General features: G+C 37.4%; 1 protein-coding gene across 2 annotated transcripts in view; it reads right to left on the bottom strand.

Moving 5' to 3' along the window:
* The window catches only part of Idh3b (isocitrate dehydrogenase [NAD] subunit beta, mitochondrial), a 148,551-nt gene that overhangs the window by 63,290 nt on the left and 58,848 nt on the right, over positions 1-26,413 (bottom strand). For both annotated transcript variants that reach the window (XM_090392734.1, XM_090392735.1), the window contains exons 3-5: positions 22,490-22,632; positions 12,429-12,569; positions 1,207-1,339 (exon numbers count right to left, since the gene is read on the bottom strand). In XM_090392734.1, the coding sequence (XP_090248860.1) occupies positions 1,207-1,339; positions 12,429-12,569; positions 22,490-22,632 (417 nt within the window). The remainder of the gene's footprint in view (positions 1-1,206; positions 1,340-12,428; positions 12,570-22,489; positions 22,633-26,413) is intronic.

Raw genomic sequence — 26,413 nt, 5'->3', positions numbered from 1 at the left:
ACTGGTGGAACCGTACTCCAGGAGATTGATGAGGCCAGGGATTTGGGAGTGTTGGTGGAAAGGGAATTGAAGTTTAGGGGGCACATTGCAAAAGTGACTAAATCAGCTCATCAAATCACTTGGCTTTTGAAAAATACTTTAACATGCAGAGACAAACAAGTTGTTGTTGTTCCTCTGTATCGAGCCTTGATAAGACCCCATCTGGACTACTGTGCCAAGTTATGGGCACCAGGGTTTCTTCGTGATGGGGAGGAAGTGGAGAGGATCCAGAGACGAGTGACCAAGATGATAGAAGGTCTTGGGGGGGGTGGGGGGGGGGGGGGGTGGGGGGGGGGGGGGGTGGGGGGGGGGGGGGGTGGGGGGGGGGGGGGGTGGGGGGGGGGGGGGGTGGGGGGGGGGGGGGGTGGGGGGGGGGGGGGGTGGGGGGGGGGGGGGGTGGGGGGGGGGGGGGGTGGGGGGGGGGGGGGGTGGGGGGGGGGGGGGGTGGGGGGGGGGGGGGGTGGGGGGGGGGGGGGGTGGGGGGGGGGGGGGGTGGGGGGGGGGGGGGGTGGGGGGGGGGGGGGGTGGGGGGGGGGGGGGGTGGGGGGGGGGGGGGGTGGGGGGGGGGGGGGGTGGGGGGGGGGGGGGGTGGGGGGGGGGGGGGGTGGGGGGGGGGGGGGGTGGGGGGGGGGGGGGGTGGGGGGGGGGGGGGGTGGGGGGGGGGGGGGGTGGGGGGGGGGGGGGGTGGGGGGGGGGGGGGGTGGGGGGGGGGGGGGGTGGGGGGGGGGGGGGGTGGGGGGGGGGGGGGGTGGGGGGGGGGGAAACACGAAAGCTCATATCTCTCATTAAGATTTGTGAGTTTAGCGAGTGAATATATATATTTTTTAAGTTGACTTATTTCTAGAACACTTGTATTACTTTATTATTTTTAATATTATGTATCATATGTTTTCTTGATTAAAATATTTTGCACATAATCATTCATTGTCATAATTTCCTTTCTGCTAAATTTGTATGGAAAATTTCAGAGAGAGTCTGTGAAAAGGAACAATTTTTATGTAGGGCTCTGCAGTCTGAAAAAGTTAAACAAACCTAAACAAGAAATGTATACATACATTCATTTTGCATAAACAACTCCAATACAATTTCCAAATTTAGTGTACGTACTAAAGTGATGAATATTTAAAGTAAAATAATATAGAGAAAAAGCACACATATTTCACTAACTTCATGTTCAAGGGCACTATATTCTCCTTCTGTTTGCTCTCTAATAATGATTAAATCCAAATTTGTATGACGTGTCTGAATTCCAGGAAGACTTTTAATGTGCACAACATTTGCAAAGAGATCAAGGTCTCTCCTAAAATATATCAAATTAATTGCAAAAGTTAAGACAACAAGTATTTATTACATTTTTTGTATTAACAAACACACACAATAATGATGAATACAGCAAATATTTAAATAGGTGGAAAGAATTGGCCTTCAGAACACATGCAATTTACAGACAAAAAATACTATTGTGGGCAGTAGATGGTAGTTGTGTGTGCGTGTAGTGGAGTGGAGTAGAGTGCCGTCTGGTGATGAGTCCTTGGAATTCTTGGAGGTGTCACATGATAATAATATAATGATAATAATATCCAGTCAGCCAATCACTACCAAGGATTGAACTTCCAAGGATCGAAGTTTTGTCTTTCACTGTTGATTTCAATAGTTTTTATGCTCATATTGAACTTCCTTCACAGACCTGTTGAGTGCTTGTCTTGACTCTGACATTTCCAGACTATGGTAAAAAATAAAAAAATAAAGAAAGAAAACGATAAAAAAAAATCCTTTAGCTTTGCTTGACCACATTAATAAACCTGTAGTACTAATGTACTGTATGTTTATGACATTTCATGGGTGGCAGACACATTAAAAAAAAATCACTTTTTCTAGCTCATCTGCCACTTTATTATTGGAAATGAGTAACTTACTAAGTGTATATTAGCATATAACATACCCAGGTATGTACTTTACTGATGAAGTCTAGTTTACTGATCAATATGGATATAGTTTGAACTACACTTCTTCTCTAGGCTGTTGGCAAAAGTTTCCAATTTGCCTACCATCATGGTAAGCCAGACTGTGTTCAAACTATATCCACATTGATCTAGGCTTCGTCAGTAAAGTACAGTATCTCATTTCCAGGTATGTTATATTAGCATGTAACATACCTGGGTATGTTATATGCTAATATACACAGAGTACATGAAATCATCACCAAATTTAATAATAGGAAAGCACCGGGCTTAGATGGAATTTCTAACAAAATCATCAAATGCCTGCCACATGAAGCAGTAATGCACACTGTTGCTAATATTAATGCAATATTAAGATACTGCTACTTCCCAGCATAATGGAAAATATCTGATATAATCTTAATTCCAAAACTAGGAAAAGCAGCACACCATTCCCCAAACTATCTCCCAATCAGCCTGCTTTCCTGTCTAGGAAAAATAGCTGAGGGGGACAATACTAATAAGATAAAAAGTCACTAAAGAATTAAATCTCATCCCCAATGAGCAATTTGGATTCCGGGAGAACCATTCTATCAAGCAACAAGTTTTCAGAGTCATGGAAAACAGTGTTTTAAACTTGAAGCAGTGTATAGGAGCAATCTTCCTAGACTTTGCCAAAGCATTTGCCATTCAACAAAATATGGCACAATGGGCTTCTTTTCCAACTCCTGCAAACCAAATTCCAAATCATACCTTAGGGATCACAAACTATGACTGAAGCTGCAGGGAATTAGATTCTCTGAATGCAAAATCATACCAGGTGTTCTCCAGGGCTCCCTGCTATCACCTCTGCTTTTTACCAGCTAAGTGACTGATATCCCAAGCACAGTTACCACAATGGCCCTATACACAGACGATACTGCAATATGGTCTGATCCTTGCAACCTAGATTAGCAATTGAAAAAAATGTAAAAATGCAATCTCAGAACTAAACAAATTGTTCAAAAAATGGCAAAGTGATGTCAATGGAGACAACAGAACTGCAATGCTATTCACAAGACACTGGTCCTGGTACTGGGGGGAAGTAGTCGTGTTTGGCATTATTTTTTGTACGTAAATTGCATGTGTTCTTCAGTGACAATACCTGTATGACAGATGAAAAATCCAAGATTTTAGGAGAATTAATCCTGCTACTTCCATATGAGATTGGCTAAGACACCTTCAATTGAAAAAAAAAAAGATTTCCATGTAAAGATTCCTCTGTTATGAGAACTGAACTTGGGTCTTTTTCAATCAAAGAGCACAGTATCCAATCATTCTTCAACTTAAAAGTCAGCTGACACTACAGAGGCACATATAGAGTGTTTTTTTATAAACCTCAATAATTGAGTGTAGGTTGAAGAATGCCAGTATATCATGCTCTTTGAAAAAGAGCAAAGTTCATATCTCATTATAACAAGAGGAATCTTTCCAATCTCATATGGAAGTAATAGGGCTGATTCTCCTAAAAAAAATTTTTTTTTTTTTCTTTTCTTTTTTTTTTTATCAAGGATGGGTAAAAAACCCATCACATAGCCATTTCCAAAACTCATGGAATGTTTACACAATAATATTGCTGGACTTTATAAAGGAATCTGACAGGATACTGCACAAAATTCTGTGAACATAAATTGGAATGGATAGGAGCACAAATAGGGCTTGAAAAATGTACTCATCTGTTGATCAATTTCAAATAAGAAATTCTAGATGATGAATAAAAAAAAAAAATTAGAAGAAAGTTTCGATGGGCAGTTTTATTTATTTAATTAATACTGATTCTATGGCATGTTTCATGTCAATTTTTTTGTATTTTTTTTTACCTTATTGATTGCACTTAACAAAGGCTGACAATCATTACAAATGATTGTCAACTAATTGATAAATTTTTATCAATTAACACCAATGTTTTTGTAATAGAATACAGCTAATAAGAGGATAAGATACATACGATAAGTAACAGACGCCTGATAAGGAATATATAAAGGGTGTCCCAAAATTCACGCAAGATTTAAATTTAGCACCATTTGTGCGTTGCCAACGAGAAAAAAAGCATGACAAGTACTGAACCAAAGAAAGCTGAATGACAGTAAAAGTGAGAAGAATGATAGCGAAAGTTGGATGCATGTTAGTCCGAAAGTACAGAAACAAAGAAAGATATGTGAAAGTGAGAAGAATGATAGTGAAAGTTGGACGTATGTTGGACCGAAAGCACGGAAACAAAGAAGGATGAATGAGAGGGAAAGTGAGAAGAGGGGGTCTAGAGTTAGAAAGTTAGAAAGATTTAATGATAGAGTGAATGTGTCGCGAGGTTCAGAAGGTGAATTGGATTGGATGAAGCAAGAAATGAAATGGATACGGAATGAAATTAAGAGAATTCAGGTCAAAACTATTAAAATAAATCATGATGGCATGAAAGAGTTAACAAATGATGAGCGAGTGGCGTTGTATGGCGACTCCATTATTAAAGGTGTGCTAGAGAATAAAATGCACAAGGTATGTTTTCCAGGCGGTAAAATGAGTAGAGTGATTGAGGCATTGAATATGAGGCGGGAACGAGCAAAAGAGTTAATTGTATTAATTGGTAAGAATGATTTGAGAGAGAACAAAGAGCATGTCAAAATGAATGTCAGGAGACTGCTTGGAAAGATAAAGGAGAATAGTGTGACAGGAAGGGTGGTCAGTGTGTTGCCTAGGTATGATTGTGGTGAAATGAGGCGGAGAGCAAGGATTATGAATGATATTCTAGCTGAAATGTGTGAGGAGATGGGAGTACAGTTAGTTAATGTGTGGAATGAGTTTGAGGGACGAAGTGAGCTGTATGGGAGTGATGGACTGCATTTGAGTGGTTATGGTGTGAGTCGCTTGGAGAGACTGCTGCTGGAAGGTAGAGAAGTGAATAGAGAGAATGAATCAGATCGAGAGGGGAGTGATGTGGAAGAGCAGGAGAGTAAGACAGGAGAGATTGAAGGAGTGGAAATGAATGTGGAAGTGAGTGGTATGAGTATAGAAAATGAGAGAATGGGTGTGCAAGAGGAGCAGGGAAACGGGGAGGCTCAAGGTGGACAGGGATACACAGCGTGAGAAAGGTGGATGCTCCAAGAGGAGGTGAGAGAATGTGTAGGCAGGAAAGTAATGGGATGATCAGGGATCAAAAGGAAACAGATGGAATTGCAAAGGGTTCTAAAATGAAGAAGCAGAAAGGGAAATGGCCCCAGTCCAGCATGGAGAGATCACATCGAGTGAGTGGTATCAGTGGAACTAGCTGTAGATCCAGAAATGAGTTGTTGTGTTTGTATACCAATGCTAGAAGTATAAGAAACAAGGCGGATGAAATGGTTGCACTAATTGCGTCTGTGCACCCAGAGATTGTTGGAATAAGTGAGACATGGTTAGATGAGGATGACATCCTGACAGGAATAGAGATGGAAAGGTATGATGTGTTTCGTGAGGATAGAAGGGGTAAAAAGGGAGGGGGAGTGCTATTGATGATAGAGAAAGAGTTATGTCCATACAAGGTAGAGATACAAGAGGGAAATAGGGCCAGTGGTTTTGAGGCAGTATGGTGTGAGATAGAGGTGAATAGAATCAAATACTTGGTGGGATGTTGTTATAGACCTGGTAATGTGGATGGTGGTGATAGTGAAATGTATAGTCAAATAAGCCAAGCAAATAAGAAAAGGGTGATCATTATGGGTGATTTTAATTATGGCAATATAGACTGGAATGAAGAGATAGCAACTGGAAGTAAAGAAAATGAGTTTCTTGAGTTTTTGAGGGATAACTACCTCAGACAGTATGTAACAGAGGGCACACGAGGATTAAGGGTCTTGGATTTGGTCATCTCATCGGAGGATGTAATTATCAATGAGGTATCAAATCATCCACCAATTGGTGAAAGTGACCATGAGGTGATTACTTGGGTGGTTGCCAGCAGTGCAAGGACCCCTGTGAAAAAAGGGTATATGTGGAACTACAAGGGGGGTGATTATGAAGAGCTCAGGAGACAGCTTGCAGGTGTAGCATGGAATGAGGAGTTAGCTGGAAAAGAGATCAATGTAGCTTGGGGGATTTTCAAAAAATATTTAGCGGATGCAATGTCTAAATGTATACCATGGGTGAGAAGGTTAAATAAGGTAGGTGTGAGATGGATGAATAAAGAGATTAAGCATGCAATACAGAGAAAAAGGGCATTGTGGAGGCAGCATAAGAGAAGCGGAAGTAACCAATTTCATGAGTTCTACAAAGACCAGGCAAGGAGAGTGACTTGGTTGGTGAGAGTAGCTAAAGAGAGGTATGAACAGCAGTTAGCTAATGAAGCTAAAAAGAATCCTAGGGAGTTCTTTCGATATGTAGCCAGCAAAAGAAAGAATGATTATGGAAGGATGACATTGATTGGAGGAAATGGTATAAAGACAGCTGTTGCAGAATGTGTGGTGGAGATACTTAATGAGCAGTTCATAAAGATCTTTCAATCTTGTGAATGTGACTTCATGGAGAGATTAAGAGCAGTTGATGATGGGGAGGAGAGACTGACTGTAAGTGAGCAAGAGGTGTTTGGGGAGTTGAGTAAACTAGATGTAAATAAGGCTGTGGGACTTGATAATATATCACCGCGTATTCTGAAGGAATGTGCCAGAGAGTTGACACCTGCCTTGACATATTTTTTTAATACGAGTCTTGCACTTGGTCAAGTCCCTAAAGAGTGGAAGGAGGGCAAGATTGTGCCACTTCATAAAGGAGGTGAACGAACTCAAGCATCAAACTATAGGCCTATCTGTGTGTCAGGTGTTGTGGTTAAGTTGTTGGAGAAGCTTGTGAGAACTAGGATACAGATTTGGGTTGACAACAATGGTATAATCTTTGATGGAAAGCATGGATTTGCTAAAGGGAGGTCGTGTTTTAGTAATCTACTTACTTATTACAATAAAGTGACTGCTTCCTTGGACAGAGGAGAAGGATACACAGTAATATACTTGGATTTCGCAAAAGCTTTTGATAGAGTACCTCATGATAAGTTGACAGTCAAACTAGTGCAGATGGGGTTGGATATTAGATTAGTGCATTGGATTGGAGACTGGCTATCTGATAGGTATCAACAAGTTGTGTATGGGGGTGCAATATCCAGGAAAAGGAAAGTCACTAGTGGAGTGCCTCAGGGATCTGTTTTAGGGCCATTACTATTTAACTTGTATATTAATGATATTGGCGAAGATTTGGATGGAGATATTCAGTTGTTTGCAGATGATGCAAAGTTGGGACGAACCATAAAGAGTAGTGAAGATGTTGTGGCCTTGCATGAAGACTTGAATAAATTGAGTGATTGGGCAAGCAAATGGGGATGTGAGTTCAATGTTGCAAAATGTAAGGTTTTAAAATTTGGAAAACAAAGATGGGATGCAGAATTTATGCTTGGTGAGAATATATTGTTGGAAGTAGAGGAAATAAGAGATCTGGGAGTGATAGTGGATAAGGATCTAAAATTTAGGGGACACATCGCCAAAATTATGAAGACAACACAAAGACTTCTGGGAATGATGAGGAGGACACTGACGTGTAAAAGTAGGGAGATTCTTGTTCCATTGTATAAGGCTTTGATTAGGCCACACATGGACTATTGTGCCCAGATTTGGTCACCTGGTTTTCAGAAGGATGAAGAGATGTTGGAAAGGGTCCAAAGGCGACTGACTAAGGTAGTTTCTGACCTCTGGAATGTCAAGTATGAGGAAAGATTGAAAAGATGTAATTTGCAGAGTCTAGTGGAGAGAAGGAAGAGGGGAGATATGATAGAGACCTACAAGTTGGTAAGGGGTTGTTATAGGATCAATGGTGGAGAAGTTCTACAGCGAATAATGGGAGATCAGGGGAGAACCAGAGGTCATCCCTGGAAACTGTATAAAGAGGGTGTGAGTAGGGGAGTGAGAGGCAGGTTTTTTTCGTGCAGAGTTGTGAATGATTGGAATGCCTTGCCTGAGAGTGTGGTGTCTGCAAGGAGTTTGAATGTGTTTAAGACCCGATATGATGAGATGTGTGTGAGATAAAAGGACCTCCTAGATGAGTCTTTGACTCCATGAGGTCTTGTTTAATAATAATAATAATAATGACAGCTGACAGTTCAGGGTTATTAAAAATGGAGTGCTACAGTTCGCAAAAATAGTTTGGCAGCTACAGTTCGCAATTTTCATACAAAATATGGTCGGAATAGTGATTTAACTTCATCAACTGTGAAAAGATTAATTAAAAAATTCAAGGAAACTGGATCAATTAGTGATCTTATACACTCTGGCCATCCTTCAACAAGTCGTTCAACAGAAAACATCGAAGCAGTTCGTGAGAGTGTTGCTGAGAGTCCAGGAACATCAATTCGGCACTGTGGTCCTGAATTAGGCATTTCGAGAAGCTCTCTACAGCGTATTCTCACGAAAGATTTGCATCTCTATGCTTACAAAGTTCAATTGACTCAAGAACTGAAGCCTACTGACCACACACACACAGCGAAGAGAGTTCGTTGATTGGATTATGGAACAACAACAAGTGGATACTTATTTTTCGAACAAAATCATCTTCAGCGATGAGGCTCATTTTCATCTTAATGGCTTCGTTAATCGACAAAATTGTCACATTTGGGGTTCAGAAAATCTATGAGCGATTGTTGAGAAACAAATGCATCCACAACGTGTCACTGTTTGGTGTGGATTTTGGGCTGGAGGCATCATCGGTCCATTCTTCTTCGAAAATGCAGCTGGTAAGGCAATAACAGTTAATGGTGCTCGCTATTGCGACATGATAATCCAGTTTTTTGTGCCTAAATTGCAAGATATGGATGTGGACGACATGTGGTTTCAACAAGATGGTGCCACATGCCATACAGCCCGAGAAACAATTCAATTACTGCATGAGTCATTTCCTGGTCGTGTAATTTCCCATTTTGGTGATCAGAATTGGACGCCCAGATCATGTGACTTAACGGCGTTGGACTTTTTTCTTTGGGTTTTTTGAAGTCTAAGGTTTATGCCAACAAGCCCACTACCACCCACGCCTTGAAGGAGGAAATTGAGCGCTGTATCAATGAAATTCAGCCACATTTATGCAAAACGGTCATGGAAAATGTGCCAGCAAAGCTGTGGAGGCCATTTACCCGATATGCTATTCCATGCATAACCCTATACTGTATACTTTATGAATCAATAAGAAATTACAATTTTTAATTAAAAACCTGTGTTTTCTATCAAAATTACTTCTTGCGTGAATTTTGGGACACACTGTAGAATCTGAACTACTAATAGCAGATATTAAATCTGCTATTAGTAGTTCTTGCTCAAAATCTGAATTTGAGAAAGAAGTATTACAGATTTTTTTTTTTTTTTTTTTCAAAATATAAAATTTCTTTACGTTGATTTCAAAAATGTAACCTAAACATTTGATATAAAGAGATAACCAAAGTGTTATTTTTATAAAGATAAAAATAAAGCTTTGTTTATCTCTTTATATCAAAGATTATAAAAGGAACTTTTTCAACTGCTTTTCTTTGCTAACCACCACATCACAGATTTGTCCACCTGTCAGTATTTTAGAGCCAATCAGAATTCAAAAAACACACTAATTAGTTAACACTTTCATGCTGGCAAGAAAAATATGCATGTGCTTGCCCCATTAGTGTTATACTTAATCACGAGGTGGATATGTAACAATTTTGCTGTGTGCTTACTATTGAAACCAAAGCTTTGTAGACACAAGAAAACAATTATTGTTTTTCAGGATTTTTATTTTTTTTATATTTTTTTAATGGAGAACCTAGCCATGAGAGGTTGGTCAGCACTGTGGATAGAAATAATGAATCATTATAAGTTAACTTTTAGAAGCAACAATTTTCTTGGAAACAAATTTATTTCTATTTTCTTGAGAGAGGTTTTATTAGAAAAGTTTTGGAAGGAAACTTGGAAACAAATAACCCAGGTTCAGACAAAATAGAGGTTGTCAGAATCAGATTTTTGCTTTAAGATAATAGTTAAGAAATCATATACTAACAAGGATTTGTATTTAACTTTTTTTACATGTGGAAAAGGTATAAAACAAGGTGCCAAGAGAAAAGCTCTTCAAAATGCTACAATTAGAAGAAACTATACTGACCTTACATATTTAATGGTATGCTATATTGGATAAATAGTCTACATTCAAGTTAGAATTGATTAAAGTACAGGAAGGTTTGATAAAAATCAGGTGACAGACAAGGATGTATACATATTTCCACTGTTATTCATCTGCATGGATCACATTATGAAGAAAGTGGTATTAGGCTAGATCTAAAAATTGGAGATGTTAATTTCAGCCTTCTAAATCAATCCAGTATAATTCAGGACTTCTCATTGAAATCTAAATTGAATAATCACTGTTACAAATTTATATGAAAATCAGCCAATAAAAAGATAATCTATCTATCTATATGTTCACTGGACATCCACAGATGCCGTATGGTCATTCCGATGCTCAGTGATGTGCCACACCAGGCCTCACGACGTAGTCCTGTTGTTTGCTTTTCTGGAGACTTCCTCAACTTTCTGAAGATTAGTTGCTCCACACACACACACACACACACACACACACACAGCATCCATCCATCTCATTGATGGTCTACCCCTTCTTCTTTTTCCAGGAACTTTACCGTCTATCACTGTTCCGAGAAGTCCTCCTTCCATCCTTTCAATGTGTCTAAATATTTTAACTTTCTTTTGTCAATATCCTTAAGGAGCCTTAAAGTTCTACTGATCTTTTGTACCCGTTCATTTGTAATAAAAAGATAAAGACTATGAAAATAGGCAGGAACAATGCAAATATTTAAAAAAATATCAAATGAAAACATCTTGAATGGAAAACCTATACAACAAGTAAAACAATTCAAGTATTAAGGCAAGAAGTTTAGCGAAGATGGCAAATTAAATATGTAACAGACAACAGAATTAGCAAAGTTGGTATGGTAGAGTCAACTGAATAAATTTATAGGGAATAACAGGAAATCCAGATGTGGACGTATCAAGACTTTATAAAGAGATAATAACAATTTCCTTATCTCTATTTGTTAGTATGTTCTTCAATAACCAAGTAATCTTATAAGCCACCTTAGCAACGTCTTCTAAACTCCAACTCTATCTACTACTACATGTAAAATGTACATGTAATAGTAGATATGTACAGTTTCATCACTGTGGAACACACCTTGTAATCTACTTATCCCAAAATGCATAGCTTTACATTTCTACACATTAAACTGACACCCATTATCTTTTGCCTGTACTGACAGCCTACTTAAATCATCCTGCAAGCTTTCCACATCGCCTTGATTCACTATTACTCTACCCTACTTTGCATCATCAGCAAACAACTAAAATTTCCTTTTTAATTATTTCCTATATCATTTATGTACAAATTAAACAGAAGTGGTCCCAGCACAGAGCCCTGTGGCACACCACTAGTCACCTGCCTTCCCCTGGATTCTGCAATTCCATATACTATTTATTTTTTTATCCATTTCAATTTGTTTCCTTTGCAAAATCCAGCAGTATCATAGTGAAGCCATTCCCTTTATCCAGCTCAGCTGTCACTCTATAAAAAGTTAGTCAATTACTAAGGCACGACTGACTGTTCACAAAGCCAAGCAACACCTCATAGAGTATCATTTTCTTATCCACTCATTCCTGAATTCTCTTTTTGACCAACTTTACCAGTACTTTTACCACCACTCCTGAGATACTAATTGGTCTATTAATTTTCTACCAAAGACTTAGATATTCTTTATGCAAAGGAATTATTTTGCCCTCCTTCCATTCTCTTGGGACTTTGCCAGAGTTGAGACTTAAATTGAACAGACTAGTCAAAGGCATCACCAGTTCCTGTGCACGTTCTTGTAAAATATGAACAGATATCCTATCCAATCCCACAGCTGCAAGTGCATTCAGTTTTCAATCTATTCCGATTCCTCAACTTTTGTTTTCTCAGATCTGTCCTTGTCACCTCTGTCATAACAATATCTTCACTTGATGATATACCCTATCCACTCAGTAGCTCAAAAATTTCATCTGCCTCCATTATCTCTCTACCTTCTTTCTGCACTCACTAAAGTTATCTTTCCATAGTCATTCTTCCTCCTACTTGCCACATAATGATAAAACTCTTTGTGATTGATTTGCTTTCTCCTGTTCAGCTAATCACTTCTCGTAATCTAATTTTGCCTTCCTTACCATGATGGTCACCTTTCTTGCCTGATCCTTATACTGTCCATTAGTTAGCTGGTCACCTTTCTCCTTATTAGCGACTTCCATGATAACATTGTATGTTATCATGGAGGCTACTAACTGTCAAGAAATGTGTTACATGTCATGCAGCGATGTTAAGCACTAATTACATAAAAATACTAACCTTATTTTCATATTAAGGGTTCGAAGCTCTCCTGTATGGCTAGAAAAAGGAGACTGAAGAATTCCTTTCAGTGCAATGCCATTCCTACGAACAGATTCTAAAACCACTTCGACAGGAACGCTCATTGTATGATGTACTTCACTAAAAAATAAATTAAAGTTGTTTAAGTTTAAGTTTAGAAATATTCCCAACTTGATTTCATTAATGAAACAACTTGCACACATTGTATATAAATATAAGTTTAAAATAAAATTTACACTTATATTTAAGTTATTAATAACTAGACTAATTTATAAAATGATAAACCCATTTTTCAACCCAATAAAGTAATGGCATTTTTTTATAACATGTATAATAAATTTAGTTTAATCCTTTATCTTTCAACATCTTTTTATAACATGATAAACAAATTAAGAATTATGCAGTGTCTTAAGTCAAGTATACCATAAGAATCGCTGTCCACTCTTCTCAGAATCATTAGCCCAATTTAAACCAGCTGTAACTATGGTTCCAGATTAAATATTAATCATCAACCACAAGACTGGACAAGAAATGCTTGAAAAATTTAAAATCAAATCCAATTAATAAAAACTAGAATACTAAAAGTCAAAAAAGGCATTCTTTCTCTTCCCATATGCTGCAAAATTTTCTACAAGTTGAGAAGTTCAACTGATTTTAACCAAATCTGGAATATGGACATTTCTTACAGTACATAATGGTCCCAGAGAATTTTAGCATAACTGGACCAATGGAGAGGGAATGTACTGGCATTATTCAACTGATTTTGCCTAAATTTGAAGACAGTCATACATTGCTAGAGGTCCTTGAGAATTTCTGCAATATGGACCACAAATGGAGAGTGGTTCCTTTCTCTGCAGACTCTTCTGTCAATCACATTGTTCAAATAATTTCAGCCACTTTCCTTAATCATCATATCACTGATATATCACCATGTGTTTCAGGGTATGTGAGGGAGTCAACATCTGCTTTGGCATACTTGTTTAGTATGAGTCACACATAATAGGTCAAGTTCCAAAGGAATAAAAGGAAGACAAGACTGTACTGCTTCATAAGGGAGGTGACAGAAATCATGCTTCAAATTATAGGCCAATCTTGTGTGTCAGGCATTTGGTTAAAGTGCTGGAGATGTTTATTAGAACCAGGATCGGATTGACAACTGTGATATTCTTTTTGATGGATAGGATGGATTCACTAAAGGAAGGTCATCTTTTACTAATCTGCTTATTTATTATAATAAGGTGGCAGGTGCATTAAACAAGGAAGATAGATACACAGCAGTATACTGTACAAAGGCTTCTGATAGATTGCCAAATAAATTGCTGGTTAAACTAGAATGGATGAGGTTAGATATTAGATTAGTGCATTGGACTGGAGATTGGCTGTCTGATAGGTATCAGCAAGTTGTGTATGTGGGAGCAATATCCCAGAAGAGGAAAGTGACTAGTGGTGTGCATCAAGGGTCTGTTTTAGGGAAATATTGCTGTCTAACCTGCATGTTAATGATATTCAGAAATGTTTGAATGGGGATATTAAATTGTTTGTAGATAATGCAAAGTGGGAAGAGCTTTGAGTAGAGCAGATGTGGCTTTACAAGAGGACTTGAATAGATAGTAGATCAGCATGGAAGTGAGGTTAGCAATTCAATATTGCAAAGTGTAAGATTTTAAAATTTGAAAAACAAAGATGGATATGTAGGTATACACTTGGTGGAGATATACTGATTGATTGATGGTTTACTGTCTCAAGGACAGCAAATGTCATACTGCACCAAAGCAAAGGTTACAGTAGTACAGAAAGTTATAATAAAGTGATAAATCAGTAAATAATATGTACTGTAAAAAAAATAAATTGAAAAAATATATAAATTAAGTAACTTAGTGTCTACACAAAAATAGAATTCACAATTAAATGTGTTCAAATTCAAAAGTCAGTTTCTCATGGAACGCCTTTATAAAGAAACATGTGGAACTCTACTTCATTCTCCTAACTTAAACAGATCCGACGGCTTACGTCTATCCCCTTTATGGGAGATAGTACTTTACAAATCAGCTAATCTTTCCTAACTTTTTATTGTATGATTTTTTTTTTATTTATTTTATTTTTTTTTAGGAAAGTTATTGACCTTTTTAGTTATCTTACACCAGCTACTTAGGTGGCGCTTTTTGGAATTGTCAGTTATTGTTTAATTTGAGCTTAATGTACTGAAGATGCTTGTGACACACAGGTGAAAATTATACTATTAAATAATCTTTGTACGCGAGTTTTTTCCGTTATTAATTTTGTATCGATATGTCTACTCACGGTATACCTCTTTTAAAACTGACATTAATTCTCTGTAACTGTATTTTTTCCAATATTTTGGGAAAAATCAAATTGCCATCATCAGGGAACAAAATATAATAAGATACGTGCATGCAGGCACTACACTAAGTAAAGAAGATGAAGCACGTTAACTGAGAGCAGGCCTAAAAGTCCTAAATAGTGCCCTTGGTGGGCAAAATTGGGCATCATTGGCTGTTGGGCTAAAGTATGGGGGAATAAGAGCTTCTCAAATTTGGGGCAGTTTCACGAAACCACCAAATATTATTCCTCTCTAGTGTGAAGTGCTGACACTCCACCAGAAAATAACAAATGGCAAGACACATGTTGCATTTTTCACATATAGGTGGGTCATCGGCCCTCAGTAAATAAGAATATGCAAGATGACTGTGACCTATGAAGAGCTACACAAGCACAACTTCCTCTCCTGTTTCTACATTGATTAGATGGCAAATGCTTAATTTCAGGCTTAATCTCGTGCAATTTGTTTGTCAGTGCTTCTAGTCATGATGACTGCCATCAGGTAATTAGCTTTGATCTTATAAGCTGTCTGAAGTCTGTATATAAGACTGTGAAACACTGCATGAAAAAAGTACAAGCTGATCTAGCAACTGCCAAAGTGGCTGAAATCCAGGGCAACTGAACTTCAAAATTTCGTTTTGTACACCAGGTGCAAAACCTCACAAAGCATTGGATGTGGATTATACACAGGAGACAAGATGTGCAAGATGACTTGCACAGACCTTTTGGTAGTTTTTCTTTTATGTGCACAAATGCAAGCTGAATGGCATGCAACTCGACTGTATGCTTACTGTAATTAAGTAGGATATGGTAGGATATAGTAATGTCCCATTAGGAAACATAGCATTAGGAAATAAGAAACACGGCATCACAACCAACAGAGGTCTCAAGATCTTGAACCATCAGTACTAGTGGGCAAGAAATCAGAGCGGACTGCTCCGTGTGCATTAAACAATTGCAAGTAAGCAGATGATGGAGGGCAAACCTGCCATGGAGGAATATCGTTGTGTTTGGTGTAGGTAATGTGTCAACTTTCATGAAAATTGAGCTTCTCAATGAATAAAAAGATACTAGTCCATGTGGGATGCTCTGGAAGAGACTATATTTTTAGGAGATAGTTAAGAGACAACTGTTTCTAGCTAAGCAATAGAGCAGATTCATTTCATCATCACGAACCATGGGCACACTGCCTATTGGTGTCCAATTCCTCCTTCACTATCTTCTTCCACCTTTCTTTGTCCAGTGAACAGTGTCACAGTGTCTGTAACCCCATTCCACACCAGTCCTTTATGTCATCTATTCCATTCTTTGTACGATCTACCTCTTCTGTTTACCCCATCCATAATACCAAACGTGAATGTCTTTATCTTCCAATCCTCGCTCATTCTGCAGATATGTCAAAATAATTGCAGCTTCCATTGTATAATTTTGTGCATTAAATTCTGCTTTGGTTGTATCTTCTGATAGAGCTCTTCATTTGTGATTTTCTGTACCCTTTCTATTCTTAGAATTGTCCAATAACAAGTTCTTTCAAATGCCTAAATTCTTTTTCTTGATTCCTTATTTATTACCCAAGTTTCAAATCCATACAGTACACTGCTAAAGATGCATGTTTCTAGTACTCTTAATTTTGTTGCAAGCTGATCACTTTACTTTTCCAGATATTATCCATGGCCTTCAGATTTGTTCTTCCCTTTACAATCCTGATCTTTATTTCTTTTTTATGAGGGTGGTCTGAAATGTTCTCGGTCTTGACCATAGATGGCAACACTATCAGCAAGATTTTTTTTTCCTAAGTTGGTACATCTGTTAAGCATCCATGTGAAATTGCAAGTCATTCTATCAAGTAGTTTGTTATATACAGCTGTCTGAAGCAAAATAAAATTGATTATCAAATAAACTGAGTATCGTGCGGTTATAAAATTCTTTGTAAAAGAAGGTTTTAATGCCAAAAGAAATTCATTCGAAGTTCATAAAAGTTTATGGGCATTCTTCTCCTTCGTTTTCGAACAATTAAGAAATGGGCTGTCAAGTTTAAATGTGGCCATACCAACCTTGAAGATGATCCACATGAAGGACGTCCAAAAAATGTAACCAGAAATCATTGATCAAGTGCACGATATGGTACTGGATGACTGGCGAGTCAAAGTGCATGAAATTGCTGAGACTATAGGCATTTCAAAAGAATGTGCATAGGATATATTTTGCATGAAGAATTGCATATGAAAAAGCTTTGCACAAGATGGGCTGCACTTGCATGAAAATCTCTGAACAGTGCTTGAAGAGTTTTAACAAGAATAAAAATGATTTTGTGCATCGATTTATTACTATGGATCAGACTTGGATTCACCATTACCCACCAGAATCCAAACAGCAGTCAAAACAGTGGACAGAAGCTGGATGTTCAATACCAAAGAAGACAAAGCTGGTTCCATCGGCAGGAAAGCTCCATTGTCTTTGTTTATTCCAAGTTCATAACAAGTCCAAATCTTTTCCCGTCCTCATTTAACAGTTTCAATATTTTTTGCAGTTCTCTTTTGTCTTCTTCAATAATAACAATGTCATCTGCAAATCTCAGATTGTTAATTCTCATCCCATGTAATGATATTCCTTTTGCATCTTCCTTCATTTTGTCCATTGTTCTTTCTAAATTTATTTACTCACCATTCATTTGATTCACCATAAAGACTTTGAATAGGCAATGTGCGAAAAGCACCAGTAGCTATTCATATACCCTGATCGTGATGGATAGGGCCAAACCATCAGAGTGTGCTCTCTCTCTCTTGCAGAACTATAAACCTGGAACCAATATCAAGCTTGGATAGTACAAGTGCACGATAAAGGCAGTGCAAGGAACATCAATCATTACTCTATTCTGTAGAGGATAAAATGCAAAGGAGATTCAGTGCTTTTTGCATTTGTTCCTAAGTTGATGAATGCACTTAAAGAACATGAGCTTTCTGTCAAAGATGAGTCTCAAGAACTTGGCCTCTGGTGCTAGAGGAATAATACTTTGTTCCATTCTTAAATCAGGATCTGATTGAAGAATACATTTTTGACAGAAGTATACAGTTTTTCTGCTGAAAACCTGAACTAATTATTAAGAGCCCATGAAAAGACATAATTAATTGCTTGTTGAAGTTGTCATTCAATTACTCTTATAGTGCAGGAGTGACAATAAATTTTGAAGTCATCAAAATAAAGAGCACTGCTTACTGTGGGAGGAATTTTGGTTTCAGTGAACATCTGTTCAGTGATTGAATTAACTCTGATAGCAAAGTGTGTCACACTTAAGATAAAACCTTGAGGAACACATTCTTCTTGATGATATGAGGAAGTCATTTTGTCTCTTCATAAGGCTTTGATAACACCATACCTGGATTATTGTGTGCAGATCTGGTCTCCTGGGTTCCAAGGGGATAAAGAAGCTGTGGAAAGGGTGCAAAGAAGAGTTACAAAGATTATCCAGATTATGGGATTTAGATTATGAGGACAGATTGTGAGTATGTGGATTGCAGACTCTGGTTAACAGGAAAAAGAGGAGTGATATGACAGAGGACTATAAACGTTTGAATGGGTATTGTAGGATATCAACTGATGAAAATTTTCATTATATGGAAGGTAGGGAGAGAACATGGGTGGCATCCATGGAAGTTAAGTTTGTTCACAGTCAAGAAAGGGGTAAGAGCTAGGTTTTTCTCCCAGAGAGCACTGAGTGAGTGGAATAATTTGCCTAGGGGTAGTGCATCTAGTGTGAATGAATTTAAGGGAAGGTGTGATAGCTGGTTTGGGTGATTTTTAGCCTCCCTCAATGAGTCCTCGACTCCCTGGAGGTCTCAGATAATAATAATACAGCCAAAATACCATGCTTCCCACTCAGACTTGAAAGACTCAGCTGAACAGAAGTTTTTAATAAAACAGGAAGATGTTCTCTCAGACCAAGATTAAAGAGGTCTTCTACTATGCCATATCTCCAGGTTGGTCATATGCTTTTTCCATGACAAAGACAACTGAAACTAAATGTTCTCATTCAGAAAAGCATCTCTTATACATGTTTCTAAACACCAAATGGTTGAATGTTGATTGGTGTCTATGAAGCTACATTTTGTGTTGAAAAGAGGTTTGTTGCTTTCTAAATACCAGAGAAGCCTTCCAATTACCATTTTTCCCAAAATATATTACAAAGACAGTTGGTCAGAGCAACAGGCAGATAACCATTTACTTGTGTTGGATCCAGGTTTTGAGATGGCAATGATAATTGACTTATGCCAAGCATCTAGAAACTCTTCTCTAAGTATTCTGTTGTGTGGTGAGAGAAGGAGATCCATGGAAGATGTTTTATCATCTCATAAAGGACGCCATCAGGACCACCTATTGAATTGGCATGACAGAGTAGAAAGATGCTTTCTTTTAGGGTTACATGGTGATCAGCATTAATTTTAAAAATTTTATGGAATTTACAACCGTGTTAAAAAAAAAAAAAAAAACTCCTGTATGTGTCGGTTTACCAAAAACTGACACATACGGGACAATATATATACACATAAACTCCTACCACCACCCAACACAAAAACTAGGTGTCATCAACACGTAAAAAACAGAGCTCAGACGATCTGTTCCAGTGAGCACTGAAAGACGAATTTAAAATTATCAGTAATAACTTACAAAAAAATGGATACAGCCAAAACACTATTAACAAAATTCTCTACAAAATCACAATAAAAAACAAAGAGAAATCAGACTACAGTAAAACTATAACCATTCCCTACATTAAAGGAATATCAGACAAGATAAACAAAGTACTACAAAAGTACAACCTCAAAGCCACCTTTAAACCTCCTGCAAAATTAAAAAGCTTACTCAACTCATCCAAAGACCCACTCCCTCCACTAGCTCACCCTGGAGTATACCAGATTTATTGTACTTGCAACATACCATATATAGGAGAAACAGGACGCACTATTCCTATCAGACAAAAAGAACATAAACGACACATTAAATATAATAATTATGGTGAAGCTGACTTTTCTGATCATGCCCTGAATACCATACACAGAATTGACTGGGAAACCACCAGCTGTCTACATCATACTAGAACATGGTATGAATGGAAATTCAAAGAAGCCTGTGAGATTATTATCAACTACCCCCAATCTGAACAACAATGATGGTCTAAAAATCCCAAACATATGGAAGGTATATATTCAACCTTCCTCACCACCTTCCTCACCAAGAATAATTATAAACAAGACTGTAGAAAATCTAGTATTGTAAATCAAAAATAAGAATTGTAATACTAAAAATAGGACACCAATTGTTTCTGAAAGAAAACTATCCAAAAGAATGTTTATTCCTGTCATTGTAAAATAGAATTTAGCTTGATGTAAAATTTTTTTTTTTCACCAGAGGTCACGCCAGTAGAATAACATGTGATCAAATCATTGTTTCTCTAGCTTACAGTTAATGATGTAACTCAACTTGTCCTGTATATTTATGTATGCTCCAGATGATGATCTTGATGTGAAGATCGAAATGTCGGGATAATAAAAAAAGTTTTTTTAACACGGTCGTAAATTCCATAAAATTTTTAAAATGAGAGTAGAAAGGTCATTTTAGTTCCTCCTTAACAAAAGGTTGACTGCATGGTTTGAGTGCACTGGTAGAAAAGTTTAGCCACTCTCTCTCTTGTTGCTCTTTCAATATTAAAAACTCAGGAGGATAGAAAGTTATTGCTGAGATTCTAGCAAAATTATCTCCCAAAGTGTCTCTGCACAATAGCTTTAGAATAAGCAACACCCCAGTGCAAAACTTAAGTTTTGCACTAATTGTCTGATTAATCAATGATGTAAACTGGATCCAAGATTGTTTTTAACTCTGATGTTGGCCCGAGCACATTTAAAGACTATTAGATTTGATGTGGTGGGATATTTATGAAATATACTCCATGCTCTGACTAGATCTATTTTGGCAGTTGGACACTCTAGATTCCACCATTATTTTGGATAGAATTGAAATCGATATGATGTTTTTGGAATTACAGCTGTTGCTGCCTGAAAAATACAATCTGTGTTGTGTTTCAATAATAGGTGTTTGACTGACTGCTTCAGCAGTAAATTTTTGCAAGATCAGAAAAAATGTAGAAGAACATGGCTCCTGTGAAAACATGTAAACAACAGGAAAAGGATCAATTCCATAGATGTTCTCTTCAACATCCTAAATGAGCAGTGGAAAGATGGGAGGGGAGCAGACTGTAAGATCCGTTGCAGAATATGAGTGGATAGACTTATGGAAAAAAGTATCAACTCTATTATTAAGAAGGGAGAGGTCATGATTGCAAAGCGTTTGATCAATGATATGACTACATATCCATTCATGATGGCACTACCCCAAAGAGTGTTATGTCCACTAAAATCACTCATAAGATATATGAGCTAAGGCAGTTGCAATATAAGATTGTCAAGTTCAATCTCATTTAACTAGCAGCCTGGGTTAAAAAAAAAAAAAAATGGAACATACTATAATAGGAAATCCCACAGATATGCAAAGTGCTACTACTTCCAGAGCAGTATTAAGCTGGACATGTTGGAAAGGAGTATGGCTGTCTACAAGGTAGTCTCAATAATGAGCAGGACTATCTCTGGTTCTTTCCCTCTGGTTTCTTTCTTCCTCTTTCTAATAAATTTGATAACATATATTTTGAAGTTAAAAAAAATCAACATGGGGCTCAAAAGGTTGCAAATTGATATTATTATATGGGTATCTCCAAGGAGTCAGAAGACCTCATCGCAGAAAACCAAAACCCACATTAATCTTTATCTGCACAATACCTATCATACCTCTTCCTAAACTCATTCACTGTCAGGGAACTCCACTAATTCTGGCAACCTGTTCCACTCATTCACCACCATTCTTTCTCTGTGCATCACATATTGAAAAATTTCCTTTGTTTCGATCTTATAGAACCCCATTAATAACATATGTTTCTATTGTATCGCCTCTTTTCTGCCTATCAACTAAACTTTGCAACTCACATACCTTCACTCTATCCTCACAGGAAGTATTCCAAAGGCTGTCACCAGCTTGATCACTTGTCTCTGAACCCTCTCCAACACATCCTGATCCTCAAGAAATCCAGATGGCCAAATCTGTGCAGCACAGCAATCAAGATGCAAGCAAATCATAGTATCAAAGAGGGATGATAATCTTCCTATCTTTATTTGTTAGTATTTTTAACATCCAAATAATCCTTTGAGATATTTTACCAACTTTTGCAATATGCACTCTAAACTTCAACTTTCTGTTCACCATTACCCACAAGTCCCTAGCATCACCAGTTTCTTGCAATCCAGTACCATCAGCGTACAACCCTTTCAACACAAAGTGTATAACCTTGCATTGTGCCACATTAAACTGATTACCATTATCCTTTGCCTACAATGGCAATTTATTTAAATCTTCCTGCAAGATATCCACATCACTTTTTTACAACTATTACTCTCCCCAATTCTGCATCATTAGCAAACTGAATATCCCTTTCTTAAAGCTTGCCTTATATCAATATAATTTGCTATATCCTATTTAGAATGAATATTAGCAAAACGCCATTTCGATACAGCTTAAATGTTCTCGTGGTTTATCAAAGATGATTAATGGTTAGCCTTTTAAATATGTTAGCTTGATTTTTGAATTTAAATACATACCTAACAAATAATTCTTCAAATTCAATAGGAATATTGATTGCTTGAAAGACTTCTTTAACTGCATAACATAGTTCAGGTCCCACTCCGTCTCCAGGGATGAGCGTACATTTAATTTTTCCATCAGTCTGTGGTATAGGCTTTTGCTATAAAAACAATTTGTTTACTTATCAATAGTTAATCAGAGACACAGATGACAGTAAATTCCCTTCCTCTTAAAAAAAAAAAAAAAAAAAAAAAAAAAAAAAAAAAAAAAAACTGTTATTCAATAACTATACATACCTGGGAAGTGGTTACCATCACAAATAACTTAAATATTGATTTTGGGAGACATATATTCATGTTATACGTTGAATAAAAGATAACAGTTTCATCCACTGCTGAACTTAGGCTAACATTGAATATGATGAATTTGTGCATCTTGTGTTGTCATCTTTATGTAGGGTCAAACACAGCTCTAACAGAAATATAGAAGTGATAAATAAATAATAATAAAAGGGTTGGAGGAAGTAGTACTATTGCAATGAAACAGTTGGTATAAATTTGAAATATGAATGAATAGGTTGAATGAAACCAGCAAGATGAAAGTAAAGAGCACAACAATAACAACAAAATGAATCAGAAACAGTAAAAATAATATTACTGAAACAACAATAATATAACCTTTAACTTAATTAAAGCTAACAAGTAAATGGGAATGCAACATATATTTGAATTAAAACCAAAACATATTATGAGGTAAATGAATTGAAAAACATGCAAAATTGTACTCTTTTGACAGAGAATGGAATCTACTTTGGATTAAACAGTATATCAAATTATTAGAATATGAATTAAGTGAGGAATTTATTATATTCTAGCAAAATATGCAAAGAATTTATTAAGTCTTAATATCATTCTCATATTTTCTTTTTTCTTCAGAATTTCATAGTTAAATAAACATCTAACATCTAATAAATTAATCTACTATTTCATGTAAAAAAATAAATAAAAAATACATAAAATAAACTATATGTTTAAAGTCTTCATGGGGAGGCATCACATAATTAAAACATTACATATAACACATAAAACATTACTATTACTATTATTCAAATCTCCATGGAATCAAAAGACTCATCGTGGGAGGTCCTTTCTAAGAAAGGCAAATCTATTGACTCATCGAGGGAGGTCCATCCGAGGAAAGACAAAGTCTATCATACCACTCCTTAAATGCATTGACCGTTCTTGTTCTCACCACCCCATCAGGCAATGTATTGCAAGGAGGGTGGTTGAACCACCCTCCTTGCAAAGAAACCACTCCTCACCCTCTTTCTCACAGTTTCCTTATCAGAGTCTTATACAAGGGAATAATAACCATTTTATCTCTGCAGGTCAGTGTCCTTCTCATTATTGCAGCAATCCTCTGTGTTACCTTCACTACCTTTGCAATATGTCTTCTAAATTTCAGGTTTCTATCAATCATCAAACCCAGATCTCTTGTCTCTCCTACTTCCTCCAGTTTAATTCCTCCCATAAAGTTTGCAGCAACCCATCGATGTGTCCCAAACCTCAAGACCTTAACATTTTGCTGCATTAAATTGATACCCCCAAAACATGTCAGACAAAGGGCAGCAGACAGTAAGGAGCATAAAGAGTATTAACCAGATGGGTTAGGAGGAAAAACTATGAGTACTGAGAATGCAATTGTAAGAGCAGAAGAGAATTCACTGTCTATATGGCTAACAGCATCATCAGGAGGTTGTTTAACATAAATAATAAAAAAAAAAGACAAAAATTAAACACTTTCTAAGTGGTTAGCGTATCTGCACTCTGGCCAAAAGGCTGTGGGTTCAAATCCCGCCGTGGGCATGGATGTTTGTGATTGTCTGTGGAAATACTAGTGGTGGTCGGCGGTAGATGCCGTTGGTGTAGTTGCGGTCAGTTGGTGGATTGAGTTGGTGGAGACAGAGTTGTAGAGCAGGTGCCCTCCCTCGATGAGTCTATGGACTCCCTGGAGGCATCAAATAATAACTTACAGATATTAACTACTGTTGGAAAAACGCTTATTTTTTTGTAATTTTTTTATTTATGTTAAGAACCTCCCAATGATGCTATTAGCTATATAGAGAGCAAAACATGTAGAGACAATACACCTAGTAGTAATAAACAATTGTATATGAATTAAATCCTCAAGGGCTCTCACTTTAGTGAGTACGAACTCACTAAGGTGAGTTCTAAAGGCCCTGAGGGTGAACCCAAAGTACCTGATGCTGGCCCATGACTTACGTTGTGTAATATACATCTGTTATATTATCTGTATATCTTTCTTCCTTTCCTTCTTACTCCTTCCTCCCCCAATCTTTCCTATTTTACTTTTTTTCCGAGGTATTTGCCTTACCTAGTAGGCTAAACAAATACAGAAGAAAAGCAATGGCAAACGACTTCTGTATATATTTTGCCCAGAAAATCTTATGAAAAGAGGCTAAAGTTATTGTGGACACCCAGGTTAGATGGCATTGAAATGGCTACTGGGGAAGAGCAGAGATGAATTTCCAATGAAGTTAACAAGAATGATGAAGCTGGATCAAAGCCTTCTGGAAGTTCAACTTCTGATAGCATTAATCTCAGAAGAAGACACCTTTGCTTTACTGATTTACATAAAATTAGGAACATGGAATGTAAGCATGTATCAAGGAAAACTTGAACTGGTAAAGAAAGAAACAAGAAGAACTCGATTGAAAGGGAGATGGTAAATCCCATTTTATTTTATAGCCAGGTCCGAAACTCTGATTGAAATCCATAGAGTTTCATGCCGAAAAAACTATCAGCGGGCCCAAGTGTAAATGATCACTTGTGTAGTACAACCCCAGGGCAACTCCATGCAAAGGTGGAGCAAGCTCCATCACAAACTCTGCCGAATGTTTTTTCGGCATAAAACTCTATGGATTTCGATCCGAGTTTCGGACCCGGCTATAAAATAAAACGGGATTTGCCATCCCCCTTTCAATTAACAAATTCGCTGGTAAAATAGCCTTTCAGCTTATTATCTTAGTAATTAACAATAATTAACAATATAGGAGTATAGCACTTCGGCAATTCGATAGTAGGGGTATGTAAGTGCGTGTTCACTTAAAAACCTTGATATTCCAGGTCTACCTACTCACTGATGAGACCTCAAAAAAGGTTGAAACCGGTCTGGGTAGTGACCTCTTCTCATAATGTAAAACAATATATATATATATATATATATATATCTACACACACACACACATCTCTTAGGAGGTGGGTTTTACATTATGAGAGAATATTAAAGTTAGTGACAGAGCTTGCTCCACCTTTGCATGGAGTTGCCCTGGTGTTGTACTACCCAAGTGATCATTTACACTTGGGCCCACCGATAGTTTTTTCAGCATGAAACGCTATGGATTTCGATCCGAGTTTCGGACACAGCTATAAAATAAAATGGGATTTACCATTTCCCTTTCAATTAACAAATTCGCTGGTAAAATAGCCTTTCGGCTTATTATCTTAGTATAGAAGAACTCGAGTTAGGATTTTTGGAATCAGTGAACTGAGATGGACAAGAATGGGTCACTCTGATACCGATGATGTATTACTCTGGACGTGGAGACCTTTGAAGAAACGGAGTGGTATTCATAGTTAGAAGAGAATACAGAAAATACATTTTGGGTTACAATCCAGTGTCTGATAGAATAATTCTAATCAGAATAAAGCAGAGATGAACTTCCAATGAAGTTAACAAGAATGATGAAGCTGGATCAAAGCCTTCTGGAAGTTCAACTTTTGATAGAGTTAATCTCAGAAGAAGACAAAGAGAAAAAGTATGCATCCACTACAGATTCAAGTGAAGATGAGGTCAAAAATTTTACAGCAGCTTGTAACGAGTAGTATATAGTATTGATAAAACAAATTTTCTCTTGATAT

The sequence above is a fragment of the Typopeltis vanoorti genome, chromosome 5 (assembly GCF_054136105.1).
Source record: "Typopeltis vanoorti isolate ZY-2024b chromosome 5, IOZ_Tvanoo_1.0, whole genome shotgun sequence".
Classification (NCBI taxonomy): Eukaryota; Metazoa; Arthropoda; class Arachnida; order Uropygi; family Thelyphonidae; genus Typopeltis; species Typopeltis vanoorti.
This window is presented reverse-complemented; position numbering and strand designations above follow the sequence as displayed.